The sequence below is a fragment of the Condylura cristata genome, unplaced genomic scaffold, assembly GCF_000260355.1.
Source record: "Condylura cristata isolate star-nosed mole 26May11 unplaced genomic scaffold, ConCri1.0 scaffold00024, whole genome shotgun sequence".
NCBI lineage: Eukaryota > Metazoa > Chordata > Mammalia > Eulipotyphla > Talpidae > Condylura > Condylura cristata.
This window is the reverse complement of record NW_004567125.1, coordinates 26,981,397-27,001,693: the sequence shown is the minus strand read 5'-3', so window position 1 is coordinate 27,001,693 and position 20,297 is coordinate 26,981,397. Positions and strand designations below refer to the sequence as shown.

The following is a 20,297-nucleotide window of genomic DNA, read 5'->3' as shown; positions in this document are numbered from 1 at the left end:
GCCAAGAGGGGTCTCCCAGGTCTCCTAAAATGTGGAGAGTTTCAGAACACAAGGGGACATGGTGATGGTTCAAAGGTGAGGTACTATGGGGACTACATAAAGCAAAAAAAACATTATTAATTAATAAAAAGAAAAAGGAAAACCTGGAGAATTTGCTAGAGCTTTGTCTTGGTGAATGCTCTTTTTGTCTTGCTGAGTGAGTTGAGTGGAAGCAAAGGTAAACCCACCAAGTGTTCAAACCTCATCACATTGAGAGGGAGTTAGAGACAGAATTATAGCTTTTCATTGATTTTGGCAGCTTTGAGGGCACTGAGCTAATTGCTGTAAGTTGTAATTGAGTAGGGACAGTATTCAAACCTGTTCTTCAAAACCGAAGCAGAAGTACTGCTAAGATTAACAAGCCTTGTATATGAAAAGTGTGTAGGGATTTTTACTTAACAAGAAAAGTTTGAGTCAGCAGTATGATGTGTTTATATTAAAAAGAGATCAGGGACCAAAAATAAGGAAAGCAGCCTTTCTACTTTATAGAATTTGCACTTAGAATATCTGGTGTCTCCTATTCAGTGTAGGGGCCAAATTTGGTCTCTAGGGAAGGAAGGTAAAGAAAGGGTCACATTCAAAAGATCCAAAAACATGGTTGTTTAAACAATGGTTGAGGTAAATATTCAGCTCTCCCTTGGAGTTACCATATGGGAGAGGAGTAAACTTGTCTGTTTTGCTCTGAAAGGCAGAAATGGGATTAATGGAGAGTGAGTTCATGAAAACAGATTCTGGCTCCATCGAAGGAAAGTTTTTCAAAGTATTAAAGTAGTTCAGTGATGGAAAGGACTATTTCATTAAATTGTGAGTTTCCTGTCACTTGGAAACATTCAGGCAAATGATGAATGCCTTTCTGGGATCCTGCACATTCCTGGTGTTGAAGGAGAGGTTGGGGTAGGTGACCTTTAAGTTGACTTCCAACTCACATAGTCTATGATTTAAGTAAGCGTGAATGCCAAGGCCACTTATGACAGGCCTGATCCACATTTTCAGCTCTTGGCTCTGAGCCTTACCAGCTGTGTGACCTTCCACTAAAAAAAATTAACCATTTGGGGCTCCAGTTTCCTCATCCATGAAATGAGGGAGCTAGATTTAATGACGTCAAATCGCTCCTCAGTTTATCTTTCTCCTTGAACATCCTCATAATACATGGCAGCCTGATGGAAAAGTAAGAGTCTGAGTTGGTACTTGTCATTTTTTCTATATTGTTTGGCAAGAAGAAGATTCAAAGATCCCAAACCATTGTCAGTCCTGGGGCCACTGAAGTAAGCTCTCAATTGCTTGTTGGCAAGAGAGGGGATAGTTATGATCCTGGAATTTCTTCCCACAAGATCTGTGGCAGGAAGTTGATCAAATAATCTGATTTCTCTCAAATACCTATATGTTGCTGGCTGAACTTGGCAAGCCCTTTGCAAACAACTCAGAAGAAATGAAGATCATATTACTATTGCAATATAGTTCTGTCTTTTACAAAGCAAATCTTTGTTCTTTATTTTCTTAATAATCCAATAATTGCTATTGAGCTTTGCTTATAATCATAAGGACAGATATTTATGAATATGACAGTAGAAACTGTTCTGAATATATTATATAAATAAGTTTATTTAATCCATTTATAAGCTGAAAATCTAATGATGAATCAGTAGGGTAAACACTTGTTCTCTGGCAAAGGAGTACTTAAAAATTCAGTCCTTTTGTGGTAAAGTACAGAATTCAAATCTGAACCCTCTTTCTTTTAGAGTTCATTGCTGAAGCTTAATGATGGTAATTTCCTTTGTGATTCACTTGACTAATGATTTTTTTTCTCTTTCTTTATCAAGGTGCCTCATTCTCCACTGATATTACATTCTAGCCTCTTCTATTCCTTCTTTAACATCTTGCTCCCATACCATTGTCTCCAAATCCCTTTTTTTCAGTTATTTTTGGAAAGATCTTTGAAAATTTAAGTGGCAGTAAGAATGTCATTTGCTTAGATGTAAAGGTATGGACAGGATTCCCAATCTCTCTTCCCGTTACTTAGGTTAGCAGGGAAAGAAATAAGTAAACTAATGCTTTTTGGGAGGACATGAAGAATTTAAAACTTAATTCTCAGTCTCCTGGGTCTGACAGTATTAACTCCATCCAAGTACTACATTTTCTTCCAGCTCTTTGTTTCCTTAGGTTGAAAATGAAAACAGCTGTTAAAAATAAGAGCCTGTGAGTCAATCTTGAATCTCAATGTAGTAATTACAGTTTCCATCTCAGTCACTAGAGCCCCTCCCAGGGTGCTGAGACCCATAGAGACCCCCTCATTGTTACTTTATACCAGGACTTTAGTTTTGTTTTCAAACTTCTAAGATTAAACACGAAAACATTTCCCAAACCAGAAAAAACCAAAAAGGCAGAAAATACCTTAAAATAAAATTCGCATTTAGAAAACTGAATTTTGCTCATGTCCTTTTTCTGATTTAGACTTTGACTGAATCTGTGTTGATCTTAGTAGTGGCAGCTGCAATTTCACATTCTGGAAGGCAGTGCTCTGGCTTCATGGTACCTTCACTGTACAGGATTTCACTCGAATGCTGAAGAGGCTATGCCTTGAGTTGTATTTCTTCTTCTCCACGTTTCTGTGGCTGATGATCTTGTAAGCCAGTCTCAAGAGTCAACACACAAGCTATTAATTGTTGTCTTCCTGTTAGTTCTGCTTGATGCCCCATGTTAACCATTTAGTCCTTGACTGAGCAGTCTCGATCTTAAGTTCTGTAAGCCCTCCTGGGAAATAGCTGCTAGGGGTTTCCACCACATGTCACATTCCACCAGATCATATTCCACCAGAATAGAGAGAACTTCATGTCCTTTTGGGGGAGACGGAGGAGGCAAGAGACTCGATTCTTCAATCACTTCACTTCATCTGCTTCCTCTTTCTAAGACTTGATCTCTTTATTGCTAGATTCAATTTTTTTTATTTGAGTAAGGAAGAGGATTATGTTGTGTGTGTGTGTGTGTGTTTTTTTTAATGAGTCTAAAGGTTAGGAAGCTATGATAGGACCTTTCTGTGTTTACTTATTTCAAATAAAATTATATTGAAGCATCATTGGTTTACATTACTATATAAATTTTGTGCATACAGTTTCACACCTTGATATCTGTAGGTACCCACTCTACCCACCATCAAAGTTAGATTATTTCTAAAATTCATTTATCTCCTAAGATTTCTGTAATTCTATTATAAGTTGTGTCCTCAAAAAGCTAGTTATGTGAGTTAAAAATTGCCAGCTTGGGCATGTGAAAAAATGTTCAACATCACTTGTAATAAGGGTGATGCGAATTAAAACCACAATGAGATACCACCTCACACTAGTAAGAATGGCACATCTTAAAACAACTCACAACAACAAATGATGGAGAGGATGTGGAGAAAAAGTACTCTCCTGCACTGCTAGTGGGAATGCAAACTGTTACAACTGTTATAGGGCAGGGAGAGAGAGACACCCCTGAACCCACAAACCTGCCTGCTCTAGATAGGTTCTGCCATCCAACACACCAAGACAAAACATGTAAGACTTTAATGAAAAGGAACTTTAATACAGTGAGTATACAACACAGAAGACAAAGAATATATTTTCTAAACCAGACACCTGAAGTTACCCATCCCCTCCTGGGTAAAAGTCTACCCAAAAGGGATTGGTCCAAAGCAAGGCCTGAAAACCCGCCACAAGACTAAAATGCCTTTTGGTAGGCACCCGTACAAAAGGGTCAGACATGGCCAGACAAGTCTGGGAGGAAAAGAGCAAAATCAAAATCAATATAAACACTACCATAGTCAACTTCCTCGTGGGTCTCTCGCCCACATCTCTTTCAACCAGTCCAGGGCCAAAATACAAGCACAGTTTCTTCATCACATGCTTGCTGCTCCATGTCACTTCTTCAGGTCCCCTTGTGGCTCTCTCCATCCCAGTTCCTTCTTCTTCAGATTCCTTCTCTTCTCTCCTTTTCTCTGCACAGCTCCACCCTCCTGGGTGGGGCAGGGAGCCTGGAACTTCCCCTTTTCCTGGGGACCAAGCTGTTACACAACCACTATAGAAAACTGTTTGGAAGTTTCTCAAACTGCTAAAAATGGAGCAATCCCACTCTGAGGTATCTACCCAAAAGACACAAAAAACATTGATTCAAAAAGATAACTGCACCCCCCTGTTTATTGCTGCTTTAGTTACAGAAAGACATGGAATCAATCAAAATGTCCAAAAGTAGATGACTGGATTAAAAAAGATGTTGTGCATATACACCATGGAATATTACTCAGCAGTCAAAAAAGATAAACTCGTGCCTTTTGCAGGAACATGGATGTTGCTGAAAGGGATCATGCTTAATCCAGAAAAAAGAAAGAAAGAAAGAACAAGAAATACCAGATGGTTTCACTCATAGCAGGATAAAAGACTGGGGTGGGGTGGGGGGAATAATAATGAACAATTATATACAAGAGACATTTTACAGAGGTGGAGTGGGGAATGGGATAAAAAATTGGGGAAAGGGGCCCTCCCTGATGGCGCAGCGGGTTAAAGCACAGCACTAAGAAGCTTATGCCACTTCCGCATGAGTTCGATCCCCGCCTGCCCCTGAGGAGATCCACATGGCGCGGATACCTCTCCTGACATGTCTGCTGCTCCCCTCAGCAGTGTACTTCATCTATCTTCTGCTCCTCACTCTGTCCCTGGTGAATCCTCTCACCTTCCACATCTCTGGCCTGTACCCCATTTCTGTATGAATAAATAAATAAATCTTTTTTAAAAATTGGGGGAAAGGAGCAGAGACAGAGATAGTGCTAACTTTTCTATAAGGGCACTAATTCCATCATGAGGTTCCACTGTGCTATCCTAATGTCCTCTCAAAGACTCCATCTTTTAGTACCATCGCATTGAGGAGTATGGTTTCAGCGATGAATTTGGTGGTACAAACATGTAATTTATAGCAGAAATGGAGAGACTTGCATGCATAGTGTGTTTTGTGGGGATACCAGTTAGCCCCTGTTTCCTCAACTACACCTAAAATCCTACTTTTAGATGTTCATTTTTTTCAATAGGCCATTACTTTTCAGATATGACCTTTTAAAAATCCAGTATGTTTGGAAGTCCAGACCCAAAAAACAAGTATGGGAGACAGAGTAGTATAGTACTTAGAAGCATGCCCTGGTGTTAGGCTGCCTGAACGCACAGCTGTAGAAACTGCATGACTCCAGTCCATAAATTCATCTTTCCATGCTTTTGTTTCCATATCACTAAAGTAGAACTGATAATTGTACTCACCTCAGAGGTTTTTGTGAGGTTTCAATGAAATACACTCTATGTTTAGCAGAACAGGACCCCACTAAATGTTAGTAATTATCATCTTTCATTTTTATAAACCAACATATTGATAGCTGCACAATCATCCTTCATTTACATAAATTAACATGTTCTTTTGATATCATTTTGTCTGAAAGTAGAAATCAGGTCATGAAGAATTTGAAATTTTGTTCTGGAAAGTAGGAGGGGATGCCTTAGATACCCAGGTGCCTGCAGGAGGCAGTCACAAAAATGAGAAAGGGGGATGGATATGTTTCTAATAGAATGAATCAGCTGGCATGGTGATATGATGGATACTGCTAGTGATTTCTTTGCAAATTCATCTCTTGCTTAACTTTTCTGCATCCCTTGTGATATTACTCTAATGCTTGGTCTCTGATCCATTCCACTTGGAGAACCAGGAGAAATATCAGGAAAAAATGACTTCTTTGCTCACTGCCCTTGCTTCTTTCTTTTAGATTACATGAAGCACATGACATTTGAAGCCCAAGCCTTTTTAGAAGCTGTGCAGTTCTTCCAGCAGGAGAAGGGGCACTATGGTTCGTGGGAAATGAACATTGGAGATGAAACCCAAGTAAGTCAGAACTTGGAATTTCGAGTCCTTTTCCATCTACATGGTAGGCGGGTCAGGGTCATAATAAGCCATCATAGAAATTTACTAGAATGGAAGATCAAAGTCCATTTCTCTTATTGTCTGGAAGCATTTGGTCAGCAAGCCATCAACATCTACTCCAAAGTGTCCAGACCGTCATTAAATAAGGTCCAAGCATTGCAAGCAAGTCCAATGGGAAGTGCTGAGTCTACATTCTCTGTACAAAGAATTATTCTTTTTTTTTTTAAGATTTATTTATTTATTCATACAGAACTGGGGCACAGGCCAGAGATGGGAGGGTGAGAAGGTTCACCAGAGACAGTGGGGAGCAGAACAAGCAGATGGATGAAGTACACTGCTGAAGGGAGCAGTGGGCGAGACAGGAGAGGTCTGCCGCGCCATGTGGATCACCTCCGGGGCAGGCGGAGATCAAACTCATGCGGAAGTGCCTTAAGCTTCTTCGTGCTGTGCTTTAACCCACTGCACCACCAGGGAGGGCCAAAGAATTATTCTTTTTTTTTTTTTTTTTAAGATTTATTTATTTATTCATACAGAACTGGGGTACAGGCCAGAGGCTCAGGGGCGGTGAGAGGCTTCACCAGAGACAGAGTGGGGAACAGAACAGGCAGATGGACGAAGTACACTGCTGAGGGGAGCAGCGGGCGGGCCAGGAGAGGTCTGGCTCGCCATGTGGTCTCCTCCGGGGCAGGCTGCAGGCGGGAATCGAACTCATGCGGAAGTGGCTTCAGATTCTCAGTGCTGCGCTTTAACCCGCTGCGCCACCAGGGAGGGCCAGAATTATTCTTTTTTTAAAAAAAAAAAGAATTATTCTTTTAAATGGCCTCATCCTTCCAGACTGGAATCAAGTGTGGCATTATGGGGGTGGTACTTTAGGTTCCCAGCCGAGATTTCAATCTTGCCAACTTATTTAACCTAATCTGCTGTTTCTAGAAAAAAACAAAAGCAAAAAAATGGAATGACAATGTTTACCTTGCAGGTCTGTGAGAATTAAATGAGATGTTATTGAAAAATATCTGGCAAATAGTTTTCTTTATCTAGTGAACGACTTATAAATGAAGTCACTAAGGAGACAAAATCAGAAAGCTTTAGCTAATTTTTATACATTTCATTATCTTTGCTAGTTTTCCATCCTCCTGTGGTTGAGTATACTTCCCACTCTCATTGATTAAATGCCAGCCATAGACTAAGTACTAGGGCCATTTTAACTCTCCAGGGAAACTGTTTTGTGAGTGACCTCCCTCCTCCATGATGGTCTCTAACAACTGACCCCACCAGAAAGAGGAGGTGAGATAGGAATTATTTATTAGAGGCATACACTGTCCAGTGGTATTGTTTAGTCTCATCCAGCATGCTTCTTTTCAGGGACCAATAAAACTTGTTATTAGGGAACAATCTTTGGAAGATACCAGATGAGACTTTGCCTTTGCATGGCCATTGAACTTTTAAGCCAAAAGCCTTTTCTCACTATGGTTCTTTATTATTTTACCTTCTGACCCAGAATCTTCTTCCTCTTGTTACAGTTACTTTTCTTTTGGTGGATTCTAAACTTATATACTTTCTATCCTGGACTTGAACCAATTCTTTATTTCTGATATTTTGGGGAACCATGTGCATTAATGAATATGAGCAGCAAAGGATTTACGGTGCTTGCAGCATAAAGAAAAACAAAAGCACAAGAGGAGACTGAAGCATTTGAAGTGATTGGCCTGGGATAGCACAAACACATTTCACAGACACACCAGTATTAAATACCTGTGAGAGCTGCTTCTTGTGTTCAAATCTTGATTCTCTCTGATTGACAATCTTATGGGTAGGTGGAACAATTATTGTTCTTTCCACTTTGTAAATGAGAAAACCGAAGCAGATGTACAACAGTTAAGTGACTTGACCGGTTTTATTTGCTCCACAGCACTTACCGTGGCACCACTGTGTTACTGGCACTATGCTGGGCAACAGAGAATGTCCCTGCCCCATGGGGCTAGTGGTTTCAGGGTCACATGCTAAGTAGACACATGCAAAGGACATGACAGTTTCTGACTCCTGATCCAGGGAAAGATCGATACCCACCATGGGAACATATGTTTCACATTCCATTAGCTCCCTGAATTTTAACGATGCCAATTGCTTCTTTTTTTTCTCTTTCACTTGGAGCTTCAGCCAGCTCATCAGTTTTCATGATGCCCTTGAACATGGGTACTTAATAAATCCTTTCTGGGGGTTAAGCACTGAGGTTTTGATTGTTGTTTTCATTGACTTGCTGTTCTTTGCCTTCGGCTGACCTGTGCTAAGCACCTTCCAAGATACTAACTGACTGAATGACCCAGAGAAAGAACTAAATGACTTGGCCCTGGCCATGGAGGTGAGGCAGGGCGTACCTGGAAGCACACTGAGAACAGGCAGTGTGGAAGTGCGTATGGGCAAGGGGTGTGCATTTCTGGACCCCCTGAAATACCAAGAACACAGTCATAATAAGGTACAAATTTTGTAGTGTAAAAAAAATCGTTTGTGGGAAAGGCAACAAAAAGAAAAGCAGAGAAGAAATCAGTAAAAGTCAGTGTTGTGGGGAGAAGATCTGGAGGTATAGAGGCTGCAAGAGTTCACCAGAGACAGAGTGGAGAACAGAAATGGGCAACTTGTTGAAATACACTGCAGCAGGTGACACAAAAGAGATCTGTAATGAAGGATCTGGAGATCCCTTTTTAATCTGTTTCTGGGCTTTTCATGCCTGGGGAGTTGGCTTGGGCCAGTTAGTGCTGGGATGTCTGGTCTTGGGTCTTGACCTTTGACATAGAATATGTCCTGGCCATGCTCCCACTTTCATGGTTAAAGTGGTCTGGTCTGATGGCCTGGTTCCCATAGCAACCTATCAGTTCTCTTTATCTATCCAAGCCTTCCAGACCTTCATGCTGGGACTGAGATAGGGGCTTAAATTTTAATCTTATTAAATGACACACCAATAGACAATCCGAGGTCTATATGAACAAATCAATATCTGATAGAAAACTTTGCTTTTCCAGGAATCTGAGTCTCTTTAGTGAAATCACAGGCTCAAAGTGGGAGTGCTGGCAGGGCATTTCAGGATTATTTGTCCAGCACCCTCCATGTGTCAGAAACAACCTTGGAGGTGAAAGGAAACGGTGCCCAAAACTTCACTGGGTAGAGTCTGGCAAGGTTAGGTCCACCGTGACCTTATACCTGGACCTGAAGCAGCACCTGCCCTAAGACTTGCAGACAAAAGAGATCAGGAGCCCAATGCGGCTACCAAATAGTTAAAGAAAATATCATGGCACGACAGAGTTTCAGACTATGACTTATTTTGGTGAAAGCCTAGTTCTATTTGCATTTTTCTTCATGTCTCTGAGAATTTAATCATAACATTGTCTTAATCTACTCGACCCTAAGGACCCGTATTCAGAAGATTTTCAGCATCATTACATTATTATCTTCATAGTAATGACTCACACAGTGAGGATGGCAGGCCCTCTGGGTGATGATTATTTTAGGCAAGTGTCCAGGCAAAGCAAATACCCTGGAATAAGTTGCCTGACAGACTATTAAAGTGAAGATATTTGTATACCAGTAAAAACATGAATATGTTTCACTTGTTAATACAAATGTATCAAATGAGGTCATGAGGGAAAGTGTTTTGCACAATGTATTTACAGTTATTTGGTCTATTTATTCACTGTCTTTAAATGAAACAGATGGACCAAGAGCAGCTTATAATTCCCACAGAACAGGGTGGTCTCAAGACAAGACAACAACCCATATTTTTTAGACCAGGTGCATACGTTCCAGTTCTGTCTTTTTTCTAATGACCTCGATGCAGTCCCTTTGTGGATTTTTTTATGCACGGCCACATAGCGTTGCTACGTTTTAGGTCTCAGGGAAAAACTCAATAGATCCATCTGTGCTGAGGAGAAAAGGTTGGGGAACCTCTTTATTATGATGAGTTGTTTTTTACATTAGCTTCATTCTCTGGCATTGCCCTAGGCTTTCAACCCTGTTCTGGGAGAGCTGTGCAAGGCAGGGAATCCCTGGGCAGGTGAGCTTTTGCACAGGCCCTGGTGGGCTGGCGCTGCAGCTTAGAGGAAGAGGTTGATGTTGCTGAGATGGGAGCACTTCAGAGGCTCTGCCTGTGGTGGGGCCAGTCCTTGAGTCCAGTCCTGGCAACTCACACCCTCTCCATTTTTCTCCAGGCATATTTTCCTTTCAATTCTTTAAATTGTAGACAGAACCAAGTTTCTTGGACCATTGTATGTGAAAGACTCAAAGAAAGTGATAAGCCCCAAGAGCCCCCACCCAAATGGAACATTCTTTTCTTTGATCTTGGCCTAACAATTTCATCTTGTCAAACCCCTTTCATGACTGCTCAGGGTGAAAGCAGTTTCTGCAAAGGATGGATGAAGACAATTACTAGGAGTCTGAAGTTTAACACTTTCAATCAAGATAACATTTATAGTTGATTGTAAGTTCTGGAGTCCATTTCCTTACCCTCTTAGCTCCCCATGCTATGCTAAGAGACCCACTCCCCTGAGCATGATGACATTCTATGGTGTATTAATTACCTACTTGAATCTAACCTGCTTATTTCCATGGGGTTTGTACATGTCAAGTTCATCGTAAACTCCTTCAAAATACTGGCACACTTCTTGCTGACCCTACAGAATGGTTCAAAAAAGTAAAAAAAAAAATCCTCACCCATGAATTACCAAAACTAGAGAGATTCCATCCCATTATAATTTTTGTCACACCCTGAGTTCTACCACCCAGATGGCAGGTGCCACACTCACTGCACGGCCCAGGAGGCCTCTTGCCCAGGAACCCACAGGCACAGAGGCTGACTGGCTCGTCCACTCTGTTGCACCCAGGAATCCTTTCAGTTCAGCTCAGCTGAAATGTTATACCAGTTCTGAGGATAGGCAAATGCTAGTTAGTGCATAAATATTTCCACTAGCCAAGGCTGACCAGTGACCTCAGAGAAAAGTATTCTGAATTCCCAAAGCTTAATATGAATTTTTACAAGGTCAATCATTTTGGACAAATAGTATTTAAATGCAGAAAACAGAGGTCATATGATTCTCTATTTTTCTGCCTGCCTCCATTCTTCTAATGGCTCTTATTCTTTTGTAAATCTTGGTCTGTTGCCTGAAACTGAATGCTGAACTGTGAGCACCAAGAAATGTATAATAAATTTATATTTAAGGGTGGGGGAGGGGAGGAGAGGCCAGATTTCTGTGGAGGAACATAACAAGCTACAGATGTGTAGAACACTGCTCACATTCAAGAGAAACCTTTTCACGGAGCCAAGCAAAATTTCAGGAGAGATTTGGGAATAATCTTTTTTTTTAACTAGTCTGAGAACTTTAGTTCACCCCTCCTCCCGTATTCTGCTCATCCTACAAATGTCCAGTTGTTCCAAAGTATTTGTCATTTACTTCTTTTTCTAAACCTTAAGAGGTGAAGGTGGGGTTTGGGCACAGTGAGGACAAAAAACACAGACATGGAGATATCTAGACCCTGGGGGAGCTAGAAGAGGAGTGGGGGATACAAACAAGGACTCCAGCTGCCAAATCGAAGCCTGATCCCTTCATGGTGTTGGCGAGAATGCCCTTACCCATAATTGAAATCTCCTATAATTCTCTTATCCCAAAGGCACCAGATTCTTCTATTTTGAATAAGTGAAACTTGACTTTGAGGGAAAACGTGTCAGCAGGTGTTACTATTCCTTGCAGATCTTTAGGAACATCCACTCTAAGTCTGTCACACTTGGACTTTCTGTGACCTCAGGTCAGGGTGAAACTATTAACCCAGCAGATTTCACAGGGCCTGGGACAGCCTGATGTAGGCAGGAGAGGCTGCTCCCTCAGACACTCTTCAGGGGGCCTGACGCTCAGCCGTCACCATGTCAGGCTGGCCAATCTGGACCTCTGTTCTGCTTTCAGATCCTGAGTAGCCTGGTCATGGAGGAACTCCTGCCAACCCTCCAGACAGACCTGTTGCCCAAAATGAAGGGGAAGAAGAATGAGAGAAAGCGGGCCTGGTTCAGTGTGAGTGGTGATTTTGCCTTGCAACCCTGCCACTCCAAATGAATATTCCCTTCTCTTCTCTGTATAAGGGCAGTGCTGTGTTTAAATAATTCTTTGTCTGGGTGGAGAGCTGCTGAGCGTTGAGTCTGTTTATTCTCACTCACATGAGAACGAATCCAAACAGACTCCAACTTTGAAAGAGAAATGGGAAATGTGTACTCTTTGTTTGTGCTGTGAGAGTCTGCAAGGAACCTGTTCCCCCTGTGTGATGCTGGTGTGTGCTTTCCCGGGGCAAAGCTCTGAGATGCGTGCGGTGTGTTGCAGCTCCTGGAAGAGGCCTACAACATGGTGCAGAGTCAGGTTTCAGAAGGATTAAGCGCCTTGAAGGAGGAATGCAGAGCTCTGACGAAGGGCCTGGAAGGAACTGTGCGTTCAGACATGGATCAGATTGTGAACTCAAAGAACTTTTTAACTGGAAAAATCAAAGGTCAGTGGAGATAATCTGTGTCCTTACTTGCAAAATAAGCTGTACCTTAGTGGCTACACCACTGTCATTAGTTTTGTGCTTTCAGAGGATTAAACTGAGGGAATTGGGAAGAGGCAATAACAATTGTAATTGGAGCCTGCTAGAGAGTACTGCCAAGGACCTGGACCTCTCCATAGACACCTCAGTGACACAAGGCGGAGGAAACATTGTTTCTTGCCTTGTGGTGGTGCCAGCATATTTTGACATGGCTGTATGTTCCTTATAGTGCTTCTTGTACTGAATAATACTGGGTGCTGTCCCGCTTAGTCTCTACTGTATGTTCCCTAAGAGGAGGGCCAGGTTGCTCTGGTATAGGTAGGGCCTAGTACCATACCTGATATAAACAGACTCTTAGAGAACATTGTGGGATTTTTTTAAGGTTTATTTATTTATGCATACAGAGCTGGGGTACAGGCCAGAGGTACAAGGACAGTGAGAGGCTTCACCAGAGACAGAGTGGGGAGCAAACAGGCAGATCGAAAAATATCCCCATGGGATATTTTTTTAAGATAACTTTTTTTTTTTTTTTACCTTTTAAATTTTCCTACATTGTTGTTCATTTTTGTACAGTAATTTATTTCTCCCCTCAATCATAAATCTTCCATCACCACATCACCCTTGGTCACCAGAACCCCTTGTGCTCCTCCCTCCCTGTTTTGATCTCTCTTCCTTCCCTTCTGCTGTATGCTCAGATCTATGGTTTACTTGCAGGTTCAGTCTTTTTTATGTTGAAACTTTGTTTGATTCTCCTATACGTGAAACCATATGATATTTTTCTTTATCTTTCTGACTTATTTCACTGAGCATAATCCTCCTTGCTGTAAATGGTACGAGTTTATCTTTTTGAATGCTGAATAGTATTCCATTGTATATATATATATCAAAAATTCTTGATCCACTTATCTGTTTGGAGGCATTTAGATTGTTTCCATATCTTAGCTGTTGTAAATAATGTTATAATAAACTCAGGAGTGCAAGTTTCCTTTCATAGGAATGTACTTGTGTCCTTTGAGTAGACTCCTGGGAGTGGAATTGCTGGGTCATATGGTAGCTCCATTTTTAGTAGTTTAAGAAAACTCTACACAGCTTTCCACAGTGGTTGCATCAGTTTGCATCCCCACCAGCATCATAAAAGGATTCCTTTTTCTCCACATCCTCACCAGCATTTATTGTTGCCAGTTTTTTTTTAATATGGTCAATGAACATTTGCACTGATGAATGAATGGATTTCCCTTTGACAAGAAAAATAGTTGGGGGATTAGAGTCATTAAATCTGGATCCTGATACTACTTCAACATTAGCCAGTCACGCATACCCAGGGAGGTCATTTGACTCCTATGTACCTTGGAGTCCTCTGAAGTCAGGAGTATCTATGAGGGTGGGGTCAGCAAACTATGGACCTTGGGCCAAATCCAGCCCACCACCTTTTTTGTAAATAAATTTCCCTTGGAACACAGTCTTGACCCTCCAGTTACATATTGTCAGTGGCTGATTCTCTGCTTCAACAACAGACTTGAGTTGTTGGAACTAAACTTATGGAGGATGGCAAAGTCACAAATGGTTACTATGAGGCCCTTGAAGAAAAGTTTGCCTCTTTCCTCATAAGAGACATTAGATGCCTCCAAGAAATTGGGGAGGATAAAATTCTATGGCTCTCCACCTCTGTATCCCCACAAGACACCACATTGAATGTCACTTCAGAAGAGAAGCTTTCTGGCTCACCTGTGCTGGCCTATGAACAATTCTCTTATGAAGTCAGTTTTCAGATTATTTATTCATTTGCTCATACACTGATTCATTTAAAAATATCTTCTAAATGCTTTCTTAGCATTTAGGTGGTAAAGCTTTAGCAGCAACCAAGGAAAACCATTCCTGTACTCACAAAACCTAGGATCTGACTAGTGGTGGTACCTTTGCAATCAACTGGTCCTTTCATGCACAGCCCAGCTTGCTTCCAGAATGTTCAATAGGTCCTTGTAAGGATCTGAAGGAAGGTCCTTGTAAGGATCTGATCTGGAACTCCAATGTTTTTTTGCTGAAAGCTGGCAAAAAGCCAAGAGGGCCCCTCAAGGCCCACATGTCTGGTTATCTACCAAGCCTGGCTGCTTAACTCCGCCCTCAGTTCCCAGTATCCTCCCTTCGGTGGTGATGACATTATGGGACTTGTAGTCTTTGGTGTCTTAGATCTCTTTGGTCTGGGGTAGGGTTGGGATCCATAAAACCTACTTGGGGATTTTGTTTAGGACATCCTTTCCCCCAACAGAATTGACTATGTATTTAAATATAACTTTAAACAATCAATAGTCAGTTCCTGTGGCCATATTACTGTTATCTGGGATCAAACGGGGCCCAGCTATCCACATTCTCATGACCTGGACAAAGCCAGGCTCTTTCTGGCCTGAATCTCTGTAGCTCCAGTGTATTCCACATCAGATGGAAGAATTCTGCCCAGGACTAGTGCTTGTTTCCTAAAAGAAGCCTTGAAAGGAATCCATGATCAAATCTTTTTAAAATCAGAAACACCTTTTTATTAGGCCTCCGGGTCTCTATCTTTAACACAAAGATGTTAGACTTTGAATTTGTAAAAAACTTTGGGAGCTTTAAGGTGTGATCACATTATTTCCTCCCATTCGATACTTGAGAGTAAAACCAACAGCTTTTAGTTCTGCTCCACAGTTAGGTATTCATCTGATGAGCATTTATTCTTCTCCAGCAGAATACAGGGCTATGAGGATTCAAGAAAATGACATGATTTTACCAGCAGATAAGGATATGAGGTCATGGATACTGCAACAGGAGGAAAACAACACTGATTAGATGCCCCAGAGAGGCAGGAACAGCGAGCACCATGGCCCTCAACCAGGAGTCCGTGTCAGCCTAAAACCTATGTGGTCCCCTCATCACGAGTGAGCTGTTTTAGATTGGGTTGATTGGGAAAAACAAGAATGCCAAAGGGGATCATGAGAGCTAGCAGTTCCTGCTCCTTCCGGAGTGCAGCTTACAGCTCTCAGCACTTTGAACATGGCCCCCTTGCCCCATCCTCACATAAGCTTGACAATCAGTAAGTCTCCTGATCTCCATTTACAGAGAAAAAACTGGGGCAGCGATCACTTGCTGAGATTCCAGAGCAGCAGGGGCAGCAGTGTCAGCTCCCAGCTCTTCCCCAGCCCTTTGGCGGCTCACCCCTCTTCCCACACTCCTTGACTTCCAGAACCTCATGAACCTTTTGTAACAGGTCACAAAACCATTACTCAACAAGACAACATCTCTGCATCCTTGAAAACAGCAGTGCGTCTCCTCCCTGGGGGTGTAACATGCACCCTGTCCACAAGGAAACACCCGCAGCCCACAGTTCAGGAAGCCAAGCAGCTCCCAAGGCATTAGGCTGTCCTAGGTTAGAGGAGAACTAAGGTGTCGATTAACTCTTGGAGAATTCAAGCTGAATAAATTGGGCTTTTACGAGGCAAACTAGGTATATGTCATGAGGACGGCTGATAGTAAATAAGAGGGTCTCCAGGGCTTTCTTTTTTATATCAGGAATGCTATGTTCATAGAGGCCAGCCAGGGAAACTTAGGAAGGGAAGAGATTCTGCTGATGTAATTCTCAAAGATTTGCTGCTTTCCATTTGCTGGTGCACTTGCAGCAGTACCAGGTCACGGGACTGGTCTGGCCAGGCTATGTGAGCTTGCTGTGACTGTTATATGATGCTGTGCAGTGATGTCCAGCCCTGGCCTTACACCAGGGCCTCCAAATACAATTTTGCTCTAAGTCTCATTTTTCTGATTCTTTCCTGCTTCAGGGATGGTAGCACAGCCAGCAGAGAAAAGCTGTGCCGAGAACGTGCAGCCGTTCCTGGCGTCCATTCTGGAGGAGCTCATGGGACCAGTGAGCTCAGGGTTCAGTGAAGTACGCTCACTCTTTGAAAAAGAAGTGGATGAACTTAGCCAGAACTTTCAGGCCACCAAAGACAGTACCCAGCTAAAGGAGGTGGGATGCGAAGCTAAGATGCTGAGTGGGGACTGTCTGAGTGGGGGCTGCCTTTTCCGAACGATGCGTTTGCATTCCTTCCTCTCTCCCAGCCCCTCTTCATTCCCTCCACCTTCCGCCCTTCTCCCTCCAACAAGCATACTAATTAGTTTTGCAACTTGAAAACCATTAAGAATGGAAACCAGGTGAATGAATGAGAGACAAACTAGATAAACATATATAAGTCCAAATTAATCACCATCACCCATCCCCACCCAATCCTAGTCTGTTCCTCAACTCTGAGGCCACTTCTTCTTCCAATTCTTTGAAATAACTAAAATAAATAGTTTACTATGTTTTCACATCCTCTTTCCTTAAGGCACATATATTAGCCTAAATCTTCATGTATGCATAATGTGTTTGTTAGTTTATTTGTTTTCAAAAAAATAAAGGCTCATGATAAAGACCAATGTTTCTCAGAGCATGGTCGCTGAACCAGCTGGTCGTCAGTACCTTGTGGTTCAAAGCAGATTCTCAGGCCCTTCCATGATTTTATGAATCTGAAAGTCCGGGGGTAGGGCCCCAGTCTGTTTTTATATGACCTCCAGAGGATTTCATGCTCCTTAGGCTTTAAGAGTCACTGACAAATACCGCTTGGCGGTTTGGTCTTGCACTTGACATATGATGGACATCCCCAGAAGTCAGTGCAGAAAACAGATGCCTGTTTCTTTTCCTTTCTTGTTTCTTTATACTTAACTCACACATGCCACTGTACCTAAACAAGATCATTTTGCAAATGTTTTGGCAGCTTATCTATTTTCTTACCTCATTGTTCATTTTTGCAGAATATTGAATACTTCTCTCAGATGTTCTATAGTTCACCACAGCGCCTGGTCCATCACCACTGTCCCTTATGCTCTTCCCTCTCCTGTTTTGACCCCTCCCTTCCTCTCTCCTGCCTCAGCTTGCTAGTTTTGTCTTTTTCTTATAGTTTTGTTTTGTTTGAGAGACCCCAGTTTTAAAACCTTCCCCAGTTAATAAGGTCAGGTCTCTGCTTATCACCCGCACCCTCGCGCCCCCCCCCCCCAATCCAGTAGCACCACAGAGAGCTTAGAGCAGAGGGGAGCACTATGGGTCCTCAGAGAACTATAGGCATCTGGCTTCACTCTAGGATTTCAGGGGGCATTTGAATCCCCCACCCCTCCACCACCACTGATATTTTCTGGGGGGGGGGGAGAGCTTCCTGGCCTCTGCAACAATTCCATGAGCCAAAGAGCCTACCCGCAGTTTCCCTGAGGTCTGGACCTGGGAGCTTGAGACCATCAGGAGCTTAGAACAACTGCAGTCCCCTGGATACACCCCTGAGTCCCCCCATTGTCCAGTTCAGCCAGTGCTGCTCTATCTCAGCAATAGAGTCACCCAGGGACCCACTGAAGGGAGAAAATCAGATAATGGAGATACCATGGATCTGAGAAGTGAGAGCTATTAACATGCATTTGATTGCTCAGAATCTATACAATATGTAATGGTGCTGAATATACTATGTAAATGTCTGAAGCTGCTTAATTTTTTTCCATCGCCAAAATGCAGCATCTAGAACAGCTTAAGAATCTTTCGATGGATTCTGTGAAGATGGAACCTTGTTATATCAGAGTCAACCAGCTCCAAGAGCGCTTACAGGATCTCAGGAGCCGCTTCAGGTTCCCCCACGTGGACGTGGTGGTGCAGAGGACACAGAACTACATGCAAGAGGTAGGTACAGCAGGGGTGGATGAGGCAGGAGGAAGTGGGGGACAGTGAGATGTGGGTGCTGGTGCAGCCCAAGAAGGAGGCCTGTTTTTTTAATCATCATGTCAAGTGAGGATAATTCTTGTCCTTCCAGCTGGCTTCCTCTTTTTTCCACGTTGATGAGCATCACAGAGAAGAAATATCTCAGGGAGTTAAAGTGACATTAATGGATAATTACTTAGTTTGTCACATTACTGCTTTTAATTTGGGCAGCAGATTAGAATCATCTGGGGAGTGTTTGAGGAAATACTGATGCCTCAGCCCCACTCCTTTGATTCTGATTTTTAAAAACAATTTTACTAAGACTTCCCCCTTCCCATTCTCACTGCTTCTAAAGCAGCCAGAGTTGGATACCACCAGCTTCAATTAATTCCTCAACCGACTGAAGAGGCGCTCAGTCAGTCAATCAGTCAATCCTGTTGGGATTTCTTCAGTCTGCATGATAGGCATGTTCTTTTCCCCTAAGGCACTTAGCGCTTCTCTCTCTGTGACAGTGCTTTCTAGCTGAAGAAAAGGTGTGAGTCCTGAAGTGACGAGCACGAGTCTATTTTGTAGATCTTCTGGGGACCTTGCTGTGGGCTGGACTCTGTGCAGCTCCCATTTCAGGGAGATGATGGGGGGACAGAGTCTTAGATCAGTTCACAACAGTGTCTGGGACGCTGGGAGAAAGGTGTGCTGGAGAAAAAAAGAATATTTTCTTTCTTAAAATGTATAGGCAGGGTTATAGCTAATGTCTGTGTTGCGAAGCATTAAAAACAGACAAGGGGCCCTCCCTGGTGGCGCAGCGGGTTAAAGCACAGCACTGAGAGTCTGAGGCCACTTCCGCATGAGTTCGATTCCCGCCTGCCCTGGAGGTGACCACATGGCGCGGCAGACCTCTCCTGACCCACCCGCTGCTCCCCTCAGCAGTGTACTTCCTCGATCTGCCTGTTCTGTTCACCACTCTGTCTCTGGTGAAGCCTCTCACCGCCCCTGAGCCTCTGGCCTGTATCCCAGTTCTATATGCACAAAGAAATAAATCTTTAAAAAAAAAAATTAAAAGAAAAAAAAAACAGACAAGGAACAAAATTAGGCAACCTTTAACAGAAATCCCTTTGATAATTAATGGTGGCCCCTGGTGAAACTGTTATCAAGAGAGGAGAATAAGAAATCTGATGTTAAAAAACACTTGGCCTCGTGCCCTCCCTGGTGGCACAGCCAGTTGAAGCACAGCATTAATTAGCTAAAGCCACTTCAGCATGAGTTTGATCCACACCCTCGTAGGTGACCACATGGCACAGCAGACCTCTCCTGACCCTCCTGCTGCTCCCCTCAGCGGTGTACTTCATCAGTCAGCCTATTCTGCTCCCCATTCTGTCTCTGGTGAAGTCTCTCACCGCCCCTGCACCTCTGGCTTGTACCCCAGGTCTGTATGCATAAATAAATAAATCTTTAAAAAAAAAAAAACCAAAAAACTTGGCCCTTCCATTTCTGGTCCCTCACCTCTGGGGGTGCCAGCAGGATCTCCCAAGGCCCTAAGGCTGCCTCCCTCCCTCCCAGTCTGGTAGAGAAACAAGAGACATGTGGCTGGAGAGGGAAGTGGAGCGAAATTGCTGTAGAGTGGTTCATCTTCACCTAAAAGGGGGCGGGAGGAGGTGTGCAAAGGTAAAGCAGCCAAAAAATAACTGGAGGAGGTTTTACCTCAGCACCTTAAGCCCTGGAGGCAGGTACCAGAGAATGGAGGAAGAGCAGGAACACGTGGGTATGATAGGTTTGCTGTGTGTGTGTGGGGGGGGGGGGGAGGTCTCTGTTTTTCAGTTCAGGGTGAAAGAAGTGAGAAGAAAAGACACAAGCATGCACACCCCCCTCCACTCCCACACATGCATGCGCTTGTGTGTGCACACTTGTGTGTCTAGCCCCTGGCTGATCCCACGGCAGCACTCTTCATTTCACAGCCCAGGCAGTGGAGTGAGAACCTGTTGTTGCTAGGGCCACCCCAGTTAGTGCCTGAGGAGACTCCTCTTGATGACCATTC

The 20,297-nt window shown here is 43.0% G+C and overlaps 1 protein-coding gene across 1 annotated transcript in view; it reads left to right on the top strand.

Annotated features, from left to right (window-relative positions):
• FAM129A (family with sequence similarity 129, member A) overlaps positions 1 to 20,297 on the top strand; it is a 147,606-nt gene that overhangs the window by 112,644 nt on the left and 14,665 nt on the right. Inside the window, exons 6-10 of the mRNA XM_004688152.2 lie at positions 5,819 to 5,934; positions 11,919 to 12,023; positions 12,327 to 12,489; positions 16,329 to 16,516; positions 18,086 to 18,247. Of these exons, the coding sequence (XP_004688209.1) occupies positions 5,819 to 5,934; positions 11,919 to 12,023; positions 12,327 to 12,489; positions 16,329 to 16,516; positions 18,086 to 18,247 (734 nt within the window). The remainder of the gene's footprint in view (positions 1 to 5,818; positions 5,935 to 11,918; positions 12,024 to 12,326; positions 12,490 to 16,328; positions 16,517 to 18,085; positions 18,248 to 20,297) is intronic.